This window comes from Onychostruthus taczanowskii, unplaced genomic scaffold (assembly GCF_017590055.1).
Source record: "Onychostruthus taczanowskii isolate IOZ18803 unplaced genomic scaffold, ASM1759005v1 scaffold16, whole genome shotgun sequence".
In the NCBI taxonomy this organism is placed as follows: Eukaryota; Metazoa; Chordata; class Aves; order Passeriformes; family Passeridae; genus Onychostruthus; species Onychostruthus taczanowskii.
The window spans coordinates 12,433,747-12,452,440 of record NW_024498795.1 but is presented as its reverse complement, the minus strand read 5'-3'; the positions used below and the strand labels follow the sequence as shown (position 1 = coordinate 12,452,440).

At 39.6% G+C, this 18,694-nt stretch overlaps 1 protein-coding gene across 1 annotated transcript in view; it reads left to right on the top strand.

The window, feature by feature from the left end:
• Positions 1 to 2,666, top strand: part of CDH2 (cadherin 2) — a 114,896-nt gene extending 112,230 nt beyond the window's left edge. The window contains exon 16 of the mRNA XM_041399378.1: positions 1,245 to 2,666. Within this exon, the coding sequence (XP_041255312.1) occupies positions 1,245 to 1,451 (207 nt within the window). The 3' untranslated portion in view covers positions 1,452 to 2,666. The remainder of the gene's footprint in view (positions 1 to 1,244) is intronic.
• Positions 2,667 to 18,694: the final 16,028 nt, after the last annotated feature.

Genomic DNA, 18,694 nt, shown 5'->3' with positions numbered 1-18,694 from the left:
GGAGGCACACTCATTTCTTCAAATAAGTAGGAGTATAATAATGCCATTCTTTAAATAAATTATCATTAAAAAATAAAAGTGAATCCACCACAAATATCACTGGTAAAAATTAATAGTGAGCAATTTAAAATCCTAGCACAGCCTTATGGAATTCTGAAAGATACATTGCCCCCTGTCAGTGGTTGCCAGAGTAGATCTTATTCAAAATGGAAGATCTTGAAAAAGTGTTGTTAATCCCATGGAGGAAACTATGAAGCTAAAAAAATACAAATCATAGGAGGGCTTTTTGGCTTCAGGCTTTTATATTCAGCTTGTAAATCTACCCCAGATAAGCACAGAGAAATTGTCTCATATTCTAAAGTTAGTTACTCATATAAGCGTTTAGGTTTATACTTATGTAACAAAACAGAGAATATAGAGGCTTTTCTCTGGAAGAAGTGTGGTTCTTTCCTAGCTTTTCCTCTTCAATTCCCCAGCATTTCCTCCAATTCAATTTGTGGTGCTTTTAATTTTGTCTATTCAACTCCATGGACTGGAAATGTAAAAATGCTGATGGCCCGCTATTTGTGTGTTGGTAACTTCAGTACTTTGAAATGAGGAAACAAAAACAGTCATCATCTTGTATTCAGCTTTGATGTCACTGTGTGTATTTTCTGAAGAGCAGGTGGATTTCATGGGTGGATGTGGCAAAACATAAAAGGCTTAAGACAACGTACCATATATTTTTCTCACAGCAGCCTACAGAGGTACATGAATTTGCAGGACTAACTAAATATGGATTTTGGCACATGCAAATGGACTGCAGGCAAGAAAAGTCAGCGGATATGCTATTGACCATGTGAGACGGCTGTTGAAGTGAATCTCTGCAAACATGCTTATTTCTCCTTCCTCATCTGTCTGACCATTCCCACATTGCCCATGGCACAGGTTGTGAGCTGTATGTCTTTGAAACTGTTTATTTACTAACTTCATTCCCAGTGCCATGACTCTCTCTTAAGGTTTTGTTAGGGCTCTGATTGCAGCTACATTCAAAATGTCCAGTGCTGCAGTGCTGGAAACCTGGCCATTCTAAAAGGAGTTAAAAAACGTAAATACTGTTTTGCACTGAATGGCAGGAGAGGAAGAACTTTGTTTTCTCAACTGGTGCTTGATAGATAACTGTGCTGAAAATATTTCAGATATGCTTTTGTCTCGCTCTCAGATACAGAACTTTATCTTCTTTACTCTCTCTCTCCTTCTCACAGGGACTTAAAGCAGCTGACAATGACCCTACAGCCCCACCGTATGACTCCCTCTTAGTCTTTGACTACGAAGGAAGCGGCTCCACTGCTGGATCCTTGAGCTCTCTTAACTCCTCAAGTAGTGGTGGTGAGCAAGACTATGACTACCTAAATGACTGGGGCCCACGTTTCAAGAAACTTGCTGATATGTACGGTGGAGGTGATGACTGAACTTCAAAGTGAACTTTGGTTTTGGACAAGTACAAACATTTCAACTGATATTCCCCAAAAGCATACAGAAGCTAGGCTTTAACTTTGTAGTCTACTAGCACAAGTGCTTGCTGAAGGCTTTGGCTTAGGCTGCAAACCAATTTGGGCTCCGTGGAATATCAGTGATCCAATGCTGTTTGGAAAAAAATATTGAGCTCAGTTACACTTGAATTTTACAGTACAGAAGCACTGGGATTTTATGTGCCTTTTTGTACCTTTTTCAGATCGGAATTAGTTTTATGTTTAAGGCTTTAATGGTACTGATTTGTGAAATGATACATTAAAGAGACAAAATATGTTGGGGTGGGGAGGAGTAAGGTGAAACACAATATACTTCACAATGCTTTTGTTACATCGCATTGCTTTTATTAAAATAAGGAGATGAAAAATAAACAAAAAAATCCTCATGGAACAATTTTATTATCTGGGAGAGAGGACCATGAGGTGGAACAATGTACATTACTTCTAGTTTTAGATGTTAGGGGACTTTTTTCACTAAAATTCTAAAAATTATGCAGCTGGTTGCAAATAAAGGGAGTTTTCATATCACCAGTTTGTAGCAGAATTGATTTTTTTTTTCTTATGCTAGAATGTTAGACACATTTTGGTCTTAATCCATGTACACATTTTGGTTTTTGTTGTTTTTTTTTTTAATTTCTCGTATTTTTTTCCCACTTCACTGTAAAAAATGGTATGTGTACATAATGTTTTATTGGCATAGTCTGTGGAGAAGTGCAGAAACTTCAGAACACGTGTATGTATTATTTGGACTATGGATTCAGGTTTTTGCATGTTTATATCTTTCGTTTATGGATAAAGTATTTACAAAACAGGTTGCAAACAAGTGACATTGATTCAATTGTTGAACTGTAGTTAGAGTACTCAATATTTTTTTTTATTTTTATTTTTATTATTTTTTTGGTTTGGGGAGGGAGAAAAGTTCTTAGCACAAAAAAGTTTTACATAATTTGTACCAAAAAAAGTGGGGGGGAGGGGAGTTGGCCTGATACCGGTGGCACGAGAAAATATACAGTATGTTTTCGGGGTGGGGAGGTGGGGGGAAGGAGCTTTCAAACTGGAGAGACTTCTGAGAACAGCTTTGCCTCTGTATTGTGTACCAGAATGTGAATGATACACCTCTGACCCCAACGTTCTGAATAAAATGCTAATTTTGGATCTGGTGCTTGGTTTGGCATTTTTTCTTCCACCTGAGCAGCCCTGACTACAGTAAATAAAAAGTAGCCAAAATGTGTTTGAGTTCTGTGAGAAGTTGTGTGTGCTTCTTTGGCATTTCCTACTGCCGGACTGAAAACAAGCTGCATGTAAAAGAAAGCCCAGCACAAATTTGGAAGGCAAGTTCCCAGGTAAAAGCAAAGTGATCTGTGCTGGGATTTCTGGGAATTCACAATTTTCAGTTCCTCAGTGATGGCTAGCTCTTTGATTTAATGTGCATTATCTAAATAAGACCTTGAATCATTTTTGGCTCATTTCTAGGCTGACAGTTTAATGAATGTGTGATTATGCTGCAGGTTGCATAAATAAATTCCAGATTGTGGCAGTCCTCTGCTGCCTGGACTTTCTTGTGCTGAAGACAAGCCCCTGCTAACCTGAGTGCCCATCAAATCATGTCCTTCAAGGAGGTGCTTGTGGTCATGGAGCTCTATCAAAAAGCCCCATTAGGAGATTTGTCATTAGTAAACATGTTTCTGACATGTTACCATGATTTACTTGCAAACAAAGCAAGCACAGTAGGTACAGCAGTTCTCTTGTCTTTGTTCTCTTGCTGCAATCTGCTCAGGTTTAATTGAGACATTCAGACATTAAGGACCTAATTGTGAATGGTGTGAGCCTCAAACGAAGTAACATCAGTGGACATGGAGGAGACCCAAGCTCTGGCAGCAGGTTAATCTGGGAGGAAAGCTCTTCACTGGTGCCGCTTCAGTGCTTCCCCAGCACTCACACCATAATTTACATAATTTGACTTTGGGACGTAAATCCCAAAATCTGATTTGGAGAGCATTAACACTGCGTGGGGGATGTCTCCTTCCTTTTCCTTGCTCCTGACAAAAGGTAGCAATCATCTCAGGCTGGGATATACTGCTTCAACTTCTGCACACCTGGCTATTATTTAGATCATGCATTTGCAACTATAATTAATGCTGTGATATAGCTTTGATTTTTGAGTAATGTGTCAAAGTTACCACCAAGCGCCGTTAAGCTATTTCCAAATTCAATTTGTAATGTACAGAACAAAGGATGTAGATCAGGATGTGGAAATAAAGTCTGACCATGCATAGTTAAGTAAGGAAAACTTTCATAAAGGGCAGATTTTAAACTGTCAATGCATGTTAAATAAGCAGAAGACAGCTTTTAGCACAAAAAATTATGCAAAAATGTATTTCAAGCACAATATTGTTACTTTGAATGAACAAACTGTAAATGCTAAATGAACTTTATTCATTGACATTGAATGTTAAAGGACAGACTGGGGGAGAGATCTGTGAAAGATTTCCAGTCTGGGCTATAGCACACAATTTTTGGTTAAAAGTGGACAGAGGTCATCTTTTATAAGCACTTGGCTGTTGTGCACAGCAGTAGGAGCTTTATCTTGATCAGACAAACAGCCAGCTCTACAGCTCCTTTGAAATGGTAGCAACAGTTCTCAGACCTAGTGATAGTTCAGCATTAGTTCTGCTGAAGAGAACAAAAGGCAAGTGATTTTTATGCATCTCAGATGCTTATAGAAGAAGAAAAAAGTCATTTGAACTGATGACCTTTCATCAAGTTTCAGATGCATCCTTATTCTAGAAATGTGCAACCAGGTTTTGTACCCGTGATACCTGTTTCAATGCCCATCAGAGGGCTGCACTGAGGGGAAGATGGCTGAATACAGTATTTCTTAAAAACGGAAATTTTGGCAACCTGATTTGTAAATGGCATTTGGTAGCGGCATATATTACCTCTGCTTTGTAGACACTGTATCCAAGGGAAGTTACTGGCAAGAGATGAGGTTTGAGCAACTTTGACCTTTCAGCCTTCCTGCAATTTCTATTTTCTCTCAATGATCGTCTTTCATAGCCTATATCCTTCTCAGCCTCAGGGCTGATAAAGGTGGGGAAGAGTGGCTTCAGGAAATCAACGTTTGAAATGGATACCGATGGCCTTATGTGTGGATGGGTCTGCTTTTTCTCTGGGATTGCCAAATACTGATGAATATATGCTAATACTCACCCCATAACAGTCTAAAATGTACTCACCATGCTCCCTCCAGGTAGCTGAACTCCCAGCTGGTTATTTTGGTACCAAAGTAGCAAAGTGACTAAGAGCCACATGAAGGCTGCTGCTTGAGAATTCTCTTTCAATTCTACTTACCCAGAACTTTACATCTACCCTGCCATGGCCCAATGATCCAATGGGATCATTCATCTTAACACCCAAGGGAAAAATGTCTTCTGAGAGGTGATGGGCCACACAATTCCCAAAAGGGTTTCTAAAACCCTTCTGTAGTTATGTTAGAGGTGTCTCGTGTAAGCCACTGCCACTACTTCCTTTACACAACTACTCCCACCTTCCTAAGGAACCTTCCTGCTAGCAATGGTAGCATGATTTTGGCAGATTTACCCTTCTGGTTCAGGAATGTGAAAACAAAGTTCCAGCTTTTACCTTAGTCAGTATTTATTAGTCAAATAAAAATCAGAAAAGTCAGATGAATGCTTAAATGCCTAATCCAGAGTAGTATATTTTATACACAATTTTCAGACAGTGATGATCCAGATTTGTATGGTGTCCTTATTTTTTTATTTGTTCTGCATTTGCTTAAATAAATAAACTTTAATGTTTAGTCTCTCTCTAGACAAGGATCTTTCCTAGGAATTTCTTTAAAGTACAGGATAATTCCTCTTTACTTAATATAATGTCACAGGAATAACGAAAATACTTCCCTTTAGCAACAAAGCCTAGCTGCGAAACGGAAGTGAGGAAGAAAGGCTAAAGAAAAAAGGCTAAGTGTTCCCCACAGGGACCCAGGGTGCTTTCCATCACACAGATAGGGAAAGGGCATCCCATTTGTTAGGGATGTTTTGACGAATCAATGCAAGACACTCTTCAGCTAACCTGTGCCTCTGTACTGGCCAAACATTTTTTGGGTGTAACTTCAGAGAACTTGGAGATGTCCCTTCTCTGGAATTCTCAGTGTCAGTGTTGCTTCCTGTCCTGCTGGGTTACATTCCAGCACTGTGCTTTCCCAGTTTTCCTCCTCAGTTTACCTAAGTAGTTGAACAGTGCCAAAACTCACACCAGGTTTTATGTAACCTTCAGTTTACAAGCCACAAAGAATCAAGGTCTTGAGTCTATTTTGGTTTGGTTGTTTTGCTGCAGGCTGGAGGATGTGTTCTCCACACAGCAATAGCTGGGAAGGCTTTGTCTTCCTTTTCAAAGTTCAGTGTCCTGAACAGTATTTTACCCCCGAAACCTCTGTGGTTTTCTAGGACATCTAAAAATGCAGCATTTGCCAGTGATACAGTAGGCACTTATAATCAGATTTTGCATTTATGTGCTCTCTTGAAATTTCTGCCACAGACGGACATATCCTGTGGTGACAACGTGACACTGCAACCCCACCCAGAGAGCTTTTTGGAAAGATCAGTCAAGGTCGTGGGCATGAGCTCTCTGAGCTGCTTTCCTGTTGCTCTGGCTGCAGAGAATGCATTCCTCTGTGTGTAACTGTTGCCTCTCAGAAGATTTACACCTAATTGCAGATCTCTTGCCACTCTTCTCTGAGCACAAAAAAGCTGCCCATGTAGGACCCCTGGGAAGCACCCACACATCATCACCTCCTGCATGTCTTGCCACCTTTACAGTCATTTACGGCCTCAACAAGATGGTCATTATTTTCTATTTGCTTCCATCTTTATTCTTCTCTCCCAGCCATGTTTTGGAAAATACCTAAGAGCATTTGTCTTTCATTAACAAAGGGAATGCACTCTGAATTTATGAATTATTCTTGTTGCTTGTTGCATTTCCCATCTAATAAATAGTTTTTAATATATAGTTGGGGGGGTTTTTTAATAGTTTGCCTTCCATAAGAAAAATTCTACTTTCTTAGTTCTCTTGGCAAGGCTGAGAAAATGCTTCTGCTTTTGTTCCTGTTTCTACTTACCCATTTTCAGTTTTTGTAAGAATCTCTTTTGCTCTTGTTTTCAGACCTTAAATCAATATTCTGTGAAAAAACAGTGACCAACCTCTTCTTCTTTAAATTGGCTATTTTTTCCTCCTAATAAAGGACATGCTTGTAGAGTTCCTATTTTCCTGTGTTGCACCCAGGAAAAAATTTTCATTGTTCACAATGGATTTTATTTATGACTATTGCTTAAAAAAATACTCATTTTGAGAGGCTTTTTTTTTCAAGCACTAGTGCATTTTTAAACCTCATGGTGGTGCACATTTATGCAATTTCATGAAACCACCTTCAGATGGTTTACTCCCTCCCAAAGAGCCTAAATACTGATTCTGAAAGAAACACATTTTGCTGTTGGTATGAATAATGAATAGTAGCATTGTGCAAATTACTTTTATACTCCTGCTTCTGAAGATAAAATGTGTTGATATGGTATGGGTATATACAGACAGACAGATCCATGAGCCCACCCGTTCTGGGTTCCAAATTACAGAAGTTTGATTATTACATTACATTTGTTATCTGCAGTACTGCAGAGTGAGCTTATAAAAACCCAGCTGTCTCTGTGCACCATAAATCAAAAGTAATGGCCAGATAATCAAAATTATGTTCCAATTCTAGAACATTCATTACTGGTGGCATTGTGTGAAGCAGTTATAAAAACAAGTAGTGTGCTAGGATGATTAGAGGGAATTACGCTAAAAATGTAGATTCATTGCTGGTATGTTTTGACTTGAAGTTAACAAAGAGCAGTTTGCTCAGTAAGGGTATTTCAAGATAAACTGAGAAATAAACAAAAATTTATCTTTTAGCCTGACCTAGTCAGGAAGCAATATTCAGAGCCCTATCTTTCTGAGAACTGATTTTTCCTCATTTGGGCAAAATGAAAGTAAACAAGAAAAACTACCAAAAATAGTCAACCCAACCCTTAAAAACTCTTCATGGAATGGGAGAGGCAACTTCAAAGACCTGCTCTGCTGTCATGTTTCATAACAAAGAATTCCAGGCTATTGCCAAGTTTTTTGATCTTCCCATTTATTTGTGTGGCAAAAGTTCACACTGACTAGAGACCAAATTGTCTGACTGCAGAATGTCTAAATCCAAGCTCTAACTTAGAGTTAGTTACTTGGGTGTTTCATGTTGTTCCTTCGTGGTATGACTAATTAAATACTTGCTGTACCTAAGAAAATAGTGTAACACCTGAACTATTATTTGGGATGTAAAGAAGCCCCAGCCCCTGCTCAGGAACTGTGCCTTGGTGTTTTATATTCTGAGTGAATGCCATTATCTTGAAACTAATGAGTTTCTTCATTAAAATCTCATGGAAATCTCTAGATTTTATTGTGAAGGAAACAGTTCACAAATCCTGTGCATTTTTTTCACAAAATGAATTGTTTTCTGGACATTTCCACTCATCCTTCAGCTATTTGAAGGCAAGACTTAAATGGCAATAAGATTTTCATATGGGTTGATGGCCGCAGGGAAACCTTTTGAGCCGTAGCTTTCGGGCTTGACCCTCAGAGGCTGGAAAGCAATTCTTTTTGCTGAATAGCAGTCCATCAGGTCAAGTTCTCATGAAAAATGTTTCCTCTTTGAAACTGAGTAGTGTCAACATATGTGCTGGAGCAGTGTGTTATGGGAGGTAAGTGAGGTGGCAGAACACAGCCCTTCCAAAATGGGTTCAGACCCAAAGCTCCTGCGTCAACGGAGGTGCTCCCATTGGGGATGCCCCCCAAGCATTCAGCTCAGGGAAATGTTTATATCTACATTATTCCTGCAGCCATATTTGATAACATTTGAAGATAAACAACCTTGAATCACCAGTAATGTATGCATGAGTACACTTCTTCTAGAAAATAGAGACTGAGAAAACAGCTCCAAGTTGTTATCAATTATCGGTTGACTTCCTTTTGAAAAATGTGGTTTAATGACTTCACATTTTGTAGTAACTCACTGTATTCACTAAGGTGCTGTGTTTGCTGAACTCTGGACTGTGTTGTGATGACAAGTGACCCTGTTTAAATGAGCTTTTACAGAAATCTATTTCAGAACTGAATATTTGGAAGAGAATTTTGATGGCAATTTTGTTGGCTGATGATCTCAAAGACCACTAGACACTCAGACTTTTAGTAGCTGCCACAGGAATATAAGATCAGCTGCCATTCTGAGGAGAGGGAGAAGATGATGCTGTAAAATTGGGTTTTAAAACTGCTCCACTCATAAGTACTGTAGGAAAAAACATAAAGTAAAAATCTGGGTCATGAGCTAGATGCTGTGTAAGTATTTATTGTAGGTCTGTGGGTCCCCTGCACACTGATGTTGATCTTGCAAGGATAGGATTCATATTAAGTCTCAAATATCAGGCTTCTCTGAAGATCATCACAAGGTTAGTTGTCCTTTCAATTCACATGAATATGTTTAACTTCTGCATATTTATACATCTTGTTGCAGGGGATATATTCTCCACTGCTTGAAAATCCTTAGTGAGTCATAAGTGTAAATTTTTGTTAATTGAATATAACAATATTCAGTTTGTTTACTGAATATTGTGGAATCCCTGACAAAAAGAAAATGTTTGTGAATGTCCACTTAACAGGTATTATAATGAAAGTAGGTAGAAAGGGCAGATTATAATAGCACACCATCAGCAACATTATATAAATTTGCCCATTGCAGACAACTGAAGAGGTTTTTCATAGTAGCAGCATCTTATTGTGACTTTTTTAAATTCTAAAAACAGTCAAAATGGGCATAATTTTAGAACTAGAGAAGTAAGGATGGAATGAGCACTTATTCTGTGATCTTGAGCATTTGGGACTTGTGACCCCCCTCAGTGAAAATAAAATTGCTAATGTCAACCCATCTTTGGCAGACAGCACCTCGCATTGATTTTATACATAATTCAGCACAATTGACAGCATTTTCAGGACAAGCGGGAGACTGATATGTTACGGAGGCTAAATTGCTTCTCCATTCTGTAAAAGGGGATCTCTAGAGGCCATGATTTGTGTTTAATGGTGTAAAAGAGTTGGAACTGTGAAGAAGTTGGACTGTGTTAGGGCTGATGTGAAGATTCTCACAGTAAAGCAGTGGCACGGTAAAAAACTGCCTCCACTGAATTTCTTATTCGTGTAAGATATAAAATGAAACCCTTTTCTCTCCTCTGCCTTGCCCCAAACTGTAGCAAAAGAAGTAAGAGTGCATTGCCCGTGTTCAGTTTTGCATGTGCAGTACCAGATATTTTATCTATGCAACCAGCTGGCAACCCAGCCATGGTGAGACTAACCACCAGAAAAGCCATGGGAAACAGTGCAGCATCCTTGCTGATGCTTTTCTCCTTTTGTCACCTGTTGAATTGCTCAGAGAAATGAGCAGCCGTGGGATAAACCTAGGCAAAAAACTGAAATTTATTCATTTTCTCTAACTGTCTGTGTCTGAGTTTCCACCAGGGCTCCTGGATGGTTTTTCTGGGATCTTTCCAGGGAAAGAGCAAGTGCACAAGACCTTCTTCATGAAGTAGCTGCTAATCCCCATCCTCCTTCACACCACAGGAACATTATTATTAGACCCAACCACCCTCCAAAAGACTCCTTGTACAGTGGCAGGGGCAGGTATATTTGAAATAATAAGACTAAGGCTGCATTTTTTTTACTTCATTGTCTCTTAGAAAAATCTTTTGTCTCCATGTAGCACCTCCATTTGCCAAACAGCTGGTGCACAGCTCTCACCTTGATGGCCACCTAGACTGTCCAGTCTCTGGCATCCATGCACCTTGTACGGGGCCAAAACCAGAACAGAAAAAACTTCTGTTCCTGAGCTGGGTGTCCCCACTGTTAATTTGATGTGCTAGCAAAACTGTCTCGAAGTTTAGGAACAATAGTAGCAGAGACACACTGTCCTATCTTATTTTCTTTTTTTTTGTTGTGTTTATGTGAGTCACTGAATAACACACTCTGTGTTTGTTGATGGTATGCAAAATTCAGTGCATGCAAGAAACTATTCTTGCAGTGTAATCAGATAATTAGATGTTTTGTCGCTGTCTTGTGCTGTTTAACATAAAGTACTTTGAATGACAATATGGCAGCTCCTTTCCGGCAAACTTTACAGGCTGCTTGTTGAAAACTGCAAGTTGAACTTTAATTGGGTGTCCTGAGATTTGCTACTAGGAAGGTAATAACCTCAGCACAATAACACAAAGCTGCATCTTTTCACTGTAGTCAGTGTTGTAAATAAAGGCTAATTTTTCAGCAGACTCGCTCTTTCTTCAGCAATCAGGTTTACCAAAAGAGGTAGAACCTTATTCCATAATTTCTGCAGACTGTAATGTGCAAAGACATGAGCAACCCAAGTAGTGTTGTGTGTGAATAAGTATATGGGGATGGGGACTGACAAAGGAGAACTACATTTTGAAATAACAACATGAATTTTATTGAAAAAGCATTGAGTTGTTTGCCCTTTTATTTAGCCTTTATGATAGCAAATAGAAATAATTTGGCTTGCCAGCCAGACTTGGAAATGTGGAGGTAGAAAAAAAGGCAGCCCAAATCCTCAGTAATTTTGAGTCAAATGAGGTTTGGATCAAACTCAATGCAATTTATTTTTATATACTGTCCTACATGCAGAGTATTACAAAGCAGTTTACAAGGAGAGTTAATCATCAGAAGCTAAAGGGAAAAGTAAGGTTTTAAAAGCCAAAAATAATTTGGTAGCAGGGAGGAATCATGGGGACCTTTATTGGCATTCTGAGAGAAATGAGAAAAGCTCCAGGTAGAGCACTTTTTTCCTGGTTTTTGGAAGGCAAAGTCCTGTATTCAGTTGTGTCAGAAAATGGCACATTCTTTTTAATGACACTACTTTTGCGTGGCTCATCTTGTCAGAGAACCATGTCAGTGTCACCCAACCTGAGACCTGTTCCAGTTCTGCTCTGAAGAGCTGCCACATAGACTGCTTGCCATAAATAGGAAAGATGATTACTGAGATAGTGCTTCATACACTGCAAGAATTGCTCCTTGTTTTTTTTCCTAAATAAAAGCTGATATTCTCAAAATATCATCAACTTTATCCATTTTGAGGCTGAATTTTAAAAATATAAAAATAGAATGCTGCTATTGTATTATGGTCTTATAATACATATACCCTGACATGTATTTAATATTTAATAATTTATTAATAAATTAATACTACTTAATATTTTGTATATTGGGAAAGACTCTGATCTCCTGCTTCAGAGTTGCATAACTGCTAAAACCATTCAGGCTAAGCTAATTTACACTAGGTAAGAATTTTACTTATTTCACTTGCTTTGTGTTTACAAAAATCAGTTATCTGTAAAATTCCATTAGTGTCTCTCACTGTGAGGTTTTAGTGATGCAGGATGTAGAAGGAGCAACACAGTAACCACGTCTAGCCCCATTATGATGTGTACCCTTGGAGTCACCATTCCCTAGCTGACTTTCCCTCCAGACTCTCATGGGCTCACCAATACACAAAGTGTTTTCCAGACCTTCAAAACTCCTCAGGCAAAACAGAATTTTCACCTGCTTGGTCTTCTTCTTTATCTGAGAATGTCTTTCCTTGAAAGATCAAAATAATTCTTGCTGCTGTCTGTGTTATGTTCCCTGGTTGGTCTTTGTCGTACACTGACAGCTCAGCCTGGAACATACCTCAGAAAACAAGAGGAAAACAGGTGTGAATGCTTTCAGTTTGGTTCGGTTAGCTTAAAATTTTAACCAAGCCAAACATTTGTTGCTTATCACATTCTCCAAATTCTTCCAACATTTTTATTTATAAAGTGGCCTGTCAAAGAATTTGATCTATGAGTGTCAGCTTGATGGGGAGACAGGGTCCTACCAGAGCCTGGAAGTTGTTCAGCCACTTCTCAGGAAGGGAAAGGAGGTGTGAAATAGTCGGGATCAATTACAGCCCCACTGTAAACAGAAAAAGGAAAGGGAAGAGGTGTAAAGCACATAGTGATGGGCATAGAGCAAGGCAGGGTGCTGCCTCTTGACAGCCCTTGCCAGGAGAGGAAACAGCCCCCATGCTGCACCCTGCTCAGCTGCTCTATTCCCACGTGTGAGTTGGAATGTGCTTCATTCTCACTGTCCAAAAGCATAGGGCAGGGTATTGCAACAGAAAACTCTTAGTCTAGATCACAGAATAGGTGAGACGACGCAAAATGCTCTTTCTTCCGTGTGCTTTTGTCAGTCATTCATTAAGGGGGTCATTTCAGGAAGCACTGATTATAGCAGATGTTATGCTTCAAGCTTCCTTCAAGAGCACTTTTAAAGAGTATTGTGATTCCATTCATCATTTTTCTAAATGACAACCTCCAACAACACAGTTTTTGCACAAATGTAACTTCACATTCATGTTTATCACTGTGAGGCAAATGTTGCGCCCACGACCATCCATGTAGGAGAATGATGATGGCATTAGATGGTGTGTGATATTGTGTTACAACACTTGTGGGTTATTAAAACAACAGACTCCGGATGTTAAATCTCTTCCTAGTTCAAAAGTTTTTTTCTGCCAAAAGCAATTTTTGCCTCACCACCCAAAGCCTGAAGGTGCTAAGATTCTTTGTCGTTCACGCGTTTTCACTTAAAAATAGGGGTGCCTATTACAAAAGTTTGCAGCAGTTGGGAAACAAAAAAGTTTGGCTGTAAAATTCAAATAAGGGAATGCTTACAATGAATTTTCTTGTTCAGAAGCTTCAGAAAACTACTGCTGCCTCATATTTACTCTGTGATCACGCAGACCATCTGAGGTCAAAGAATCACAAAATGTCTCCATTTACTTTTATATGTTCTTCTGATATTTCAGCCCTCACCTCCCTGTCCTCTATGTTTCCTTTGCTTTTCAAACTCATGAGCTTCCAGCTTTATCTAGTACAAACAGATCTTTAGGAAACTGGTAGGGCTATGAATCACCTATTCAAAAGGACAATCCTTCTTGGTTTAACAAGAAAACAAGACACTTGTATTAGCTTTTGTTCTTAACCTTCTACTTTTCTCTTAAGATTCAGCTCACAGTATTTTGATATCAGTGACAAAAAAAAATCAGATTTTCAAGATTTTCAATAGTGTTCTTGATGATCACCTACATTCCAAGCCAAATACTCTTTTGAAGTCTTAATAAAAAAGCATTTGGCTTATGCTGAATGATTTTGGTAGCAGAGAGGGCAACAGGAGTGGTCTCTCTGAGAAGAAACCAGGAGTTGCCCCATGTGGGCCAGAGACATTTCCAGCTGGTTCCAGAAAGCATCTGCTGCTGCTCAAACCTGAGCCCTTCAGCAGTGCTGGTGGTGTCTCTGTGATAACATATTTATGGAGGGTGAAAAAACACGGTGCAGCATCTGCATGAGAAAGGGGAGTGAGCAATATTTGCAAAACCAGCCCTGCAGACACCAAGGTGAGGGAGGAAGGAGAGGGAAGAGGGGCTCCAGATGCTGGAGCAGAGGTTCTCCTGCAGCGTTTGGAGAAGGATGTCGTGGAGCAGGTTGTCCTCCTGCTGTCCATCAGGACCATGGTGGAGCAGGTGAACATGCCCTGAGGGAATCTGCAGTTAGTGGAAAGGAGCCCTTGCCAGGAGTATGTTGCCTGGAAGGAGCTGCTGCCCATGGGGCACCCATGCTGGAGCTGCTCTTGAAGAACTGTACATCATGGGAGACCCCATGATGGAGCAAGGGAAGAGGAAGGAGCAGCAGAGATGAAATATTATGGACTTACTACAAGACCCATCCCCCATTCCTCCCTCCCTACTTCCTCCAATAAAAGAGTCAGGAGTGAGGGATTGAAATTGAACCTAGCAAGAAGGAGGGATGGGGGGAAATGTTTTAGTTTTCTCTGTTTTTCTCACTATCCTACTCTTAATTGGCAATAAATTAAACTCATTTTCCCCAGGCTGAATCTGTTTTGCCCCTGACTGTAATTGGTGAGTGATCTCCCTGTCTGTATTGTGACCCTGTCTTATTTTCTCACCCATCTGTTGAGGAGGGATAGCAAAAGTGCAGCTGGGTAGGCACCTTGTGGTCAGTCAAGGTCAGCCCACCACAAAAACATATCACCAATAATATTTGAGTGGCAGTATCACAGCATCATTAACTTTTCAAACATATATAGGAAGAAACACACACACACTTATCCCTTAGTTCTCTCAGCTCTGCAGCATTAATAGAACAGTGAAATATCCCAGGAATTTTGCAATCTTCAAATCTCACAAATCTTTAAGGATTTGAGAGAGGAGAGGCCAAGGAAAAACAGCCCTGAAGGGAAGCTGATGAAACATAACCAGGAGATGGAATAGGTTTAAAAAAACAGCAAGTGGTTTAGAACTGTAATGAGGAAAACAACCCTTTGGTTCAAAAGATAGTGCTTTCTTGTCCATTTGCAGGATAATCAATATCTTATCCTAAAACATCTGTGAGCAAATATAAAAAATATGGAATACTGTATTCTGGAAAAGATTTGCTGACCAAGCCGAAGCTCCATCAGAAATGGAAGCATAAATAACTTCAAAATATTGATAATGATTCTTAGGGAAAACGAGCTGAATAAACAGCACAGAATAAAATGTAAAATTGCATTTTATCTTTCTGTTTTCTTGTAAAACTCTGTGCTAGCAGACCTGGACTGTGTCTGTCTCTAGCATTTGATCAGAATTCTATCTCAGTTAGCCTTTTTTATTTCTCTGCCTTATTTTAAGCATAATTATCAGATTGATAAATATGTGCATGAAGCATACCATTAGCAGAGCCTGTGTTCTGAATTACTGTAGCATTGTTGCTTCTAGGGAACAGAGACAGTTTAGGACCAGAAAATGAGCATGTTTCACTGAAGAGATTATCTTTTTCAACTAATAATAGTTCATATCAAATACCATTTCGTGAAAGATAGAAACCAACTTGCAAACTCTCTGTAAAAAAGAAAAAAAGTAGAAAATGTTCCCTACAGAACTCACATATTACAAAATCAATTTTGCCTTAAAGGACAATTTCAGAGTAGTTTCAATCCTAAAGTAGGTCTGTATGTTGCTGGGCTCCTTATATATTTATATTATGGTGAGCAGTACAAGGACCCAACAGTGGTCCCATTTCAGGCCCTGTGTAAAACTCAGCTTAAACTCACAGTAATGAAAATGGAGACTGGATTGTTCACATCCTGGGAATTTTAGTCTTGAAAGTTCCAGTTAGATCTTACAGTACATGCACCAGCTCTAACTAAACATCTAACTCTTCCAGGATATCAAGGTTCCTGGTTTCTGTAGCTTCATTATAAATTGTTGTTGAATCTGATTTCTTCTCCACAAACCACTTTCCACACCAGTACTCCTGAAAAATATCTTCTTCTCCTTGGTAGCAGAGACTTTCCTCAAGGCGAGCTTAGCTTTACCACTTCTAGGAATAGTTCAGCGTTTTTCTTGTAGAGAGCAATAACTTTACTGCCAAGAGAAAAGGATGAGCCGTCTGAAACAACAAGCTACATCCAACAAGCTCAAATCCTGCACACACTCTGGTATTGGACACCATACTGGGATAGGAGGGTGATTTTTAGCAAAGCATCAACTAGCTGCATGTTTCTCATGGAGTGCTCGTTCCCTCTGGTTTTTATCGTGTCAGATGGGCAGGGATGACAGCAGCTCGATAGCTGTCCTCCAGCCCCTCGCTGGAGCACTGGGCTGGCTGAGGAAGCCAGGTGCTGGCCGAGAGCTGAAGGCTGCTCAAAAAATATGAGAAAAAGAAGTTTCTGAAGGAGACCTGCGTGGGCAATCTCTTTATAGTGTCAAAAATGTGTTCTAAGCTGCTTAGTCTAACAAGTACAACATTTCCAACCTAAGCCTTTCACAGTATGCTCACATATTCATAGGATCGTGGAATCGTGGAATTGTGGAATCATGAAATTGTGGAATCATGGAATCATGAACTCATGGAATCACAGAATGGCTGGGGTTGGGAGGGGCTTTAAAGAACATTTGTTTTCAACCCCTCTGCATTGACAGAGACACCACCCACTAGACCAAGTTACTCAGACTCCCATCCAACCTGGCTTTGAACAGTTCCAGGGATGGGGCATCTTCAGCTTCTCTGGGCAACTTGTACCAGTGTCTCACCAAGCTCACAGTAAATAATTTCTTCCAAATGTACAATCTAAAGCTACCTTCTTTCAAATTCAAGCCATTCCCCTTTTCCCTTCAACTCTCTGCCCATGTAAGAAGTCCCTCTCCAGCTCTCCTGCAGGCGCTTTAGGTACTGGAAGGCTGAAGAATTGTATCTGGAGGCTTTAAATAGTCCAGCTTCAAGGCCTTAGACAGGTGTGAGCTGCAAGACTGGGGGGGAAAAAATATTTTTGGATTTACTGCTGTCACATACAAGACTGTCTTTTGGAAAGTTTCGGCTCCTCCCTTCACTAAGGGTAAGGAGAATGAGGTATTTTAGCAAAGAGATACATTCAGCATTCTCAACCTCTGGGAAACTGTTCACAAGCTTGTGTCCCTGACTTAAATCATTGTTGTGTGTTACAGGAAAAAGGAGAATATCCAACAATGCTGTTCCTGCTCCAAAAAGGTTTTGTATTCTGTGTTGGTTACATTCAGAAGCTGCACAGACTTTGATTGCTTGTGCAGCTCCACAGACTGTATTACTGCACATGTTTTCCAATTATCCAGCTTCTGTGAGAACAGAAGGTCAGAAGACCATTCTAGATAAATATTTTTGTCACCTTGCACTTGATAACTAAGCTTTCCAAAGGGTAAACAGCCATGATTTCATCATCAATCTTGGAATGACAAGGTTCTGAAGTGCATGGAGTGCATGACATGTTGCTGCAATATCAGGGGCAGATGAGCATTGACAAATGGGGCAGAGGGTAATATTTTGATTGATTGTTTGCAAAAGAACTTATTGGTGAGGCCTGAGAGCTTTGATAAGATGCAAAGATTAAGATATAGAATTTAAACTCAAGAAATTATATTTCTGTTGCATCTCTGGCAGGAAATGTGGATGGAAGCGAGTACAAAAATACAAAATTTGGAACTGTACAAAAAGAAAAAATTCTCTAAGAAGGTAATTCCAAATGCAATAATAAACTAATTAAACACTGTTAGAAATATAATGAAACTAGCACTGTGTCCCACAGGCAACCCACTGTCTTAAATAAGCATTTTAATAATCCTCCTGTGGATTTTGGTACAATTTTTTCTGACCTTTAAATAAAGACCACCAACACAGCAATTGAATATGACTGGCCAACCTGTGTGAATTGTCTTCAAGCTAGAGTCAGTTCTCTTTATTTTGTTGATTGCTTTCTTCATCTTTACTTTTAAATACAGCTGTCCTTTCAGGGGACTTTTTTTCTTCATCAAAATTTGCTGCATTTTTCTGTCTTCCTGTGGCTTCCTGTTGGTCTCTTGTTTTGTTCTCCCTAAAGCTTTTGTAGTCAGCTCCCAATATTTAGAATCTTTTTCTTTGTTAGAATCAACTTTTAAAAGCAAAATATTTTTTAGCACTCTTAGAAATTAATTTAATAGCTATTAAGAAAAGGGAGGACTGAATTCACTCCCTGTATAACCACAATCACATTCAATGTACCTTGTGGGAGGAAATTTTTTGATACTGCAAGTGTTGTCCCCCAGCACTGCTGCTATATCTGGACCAAGAGTTGAGTCTCCACGCTGAGGTTGATGGAGGGAGGCGTTCCATCCCTGAGAACTTGCACTCTGCCCTGTAGAGTGCAAGATCTGCACTGTTGAACAAGGACAGCTGTTGCAAGCTTAGTTGAGACAAACTGAAAATACATACCCAGCTGTGCATGGGCAGTCATTCTCCTCCTGTATTTTCCCTTTTTTAAAAGAAAAAAAGGTGGTCCTTCCCTCCAATACCAAATACTGTTCCAAGCTTGACAAACTGCAGCTGACAACCATAGCCACCACAAACAAAAAATGACCTGTCAAAAGGTAAGAGATTTTGGAGTAGTAGTTCTTCAGCCCTAATTCCTACTTCTAAAGCACAGGGATATATACAGCTGCTTTGCTG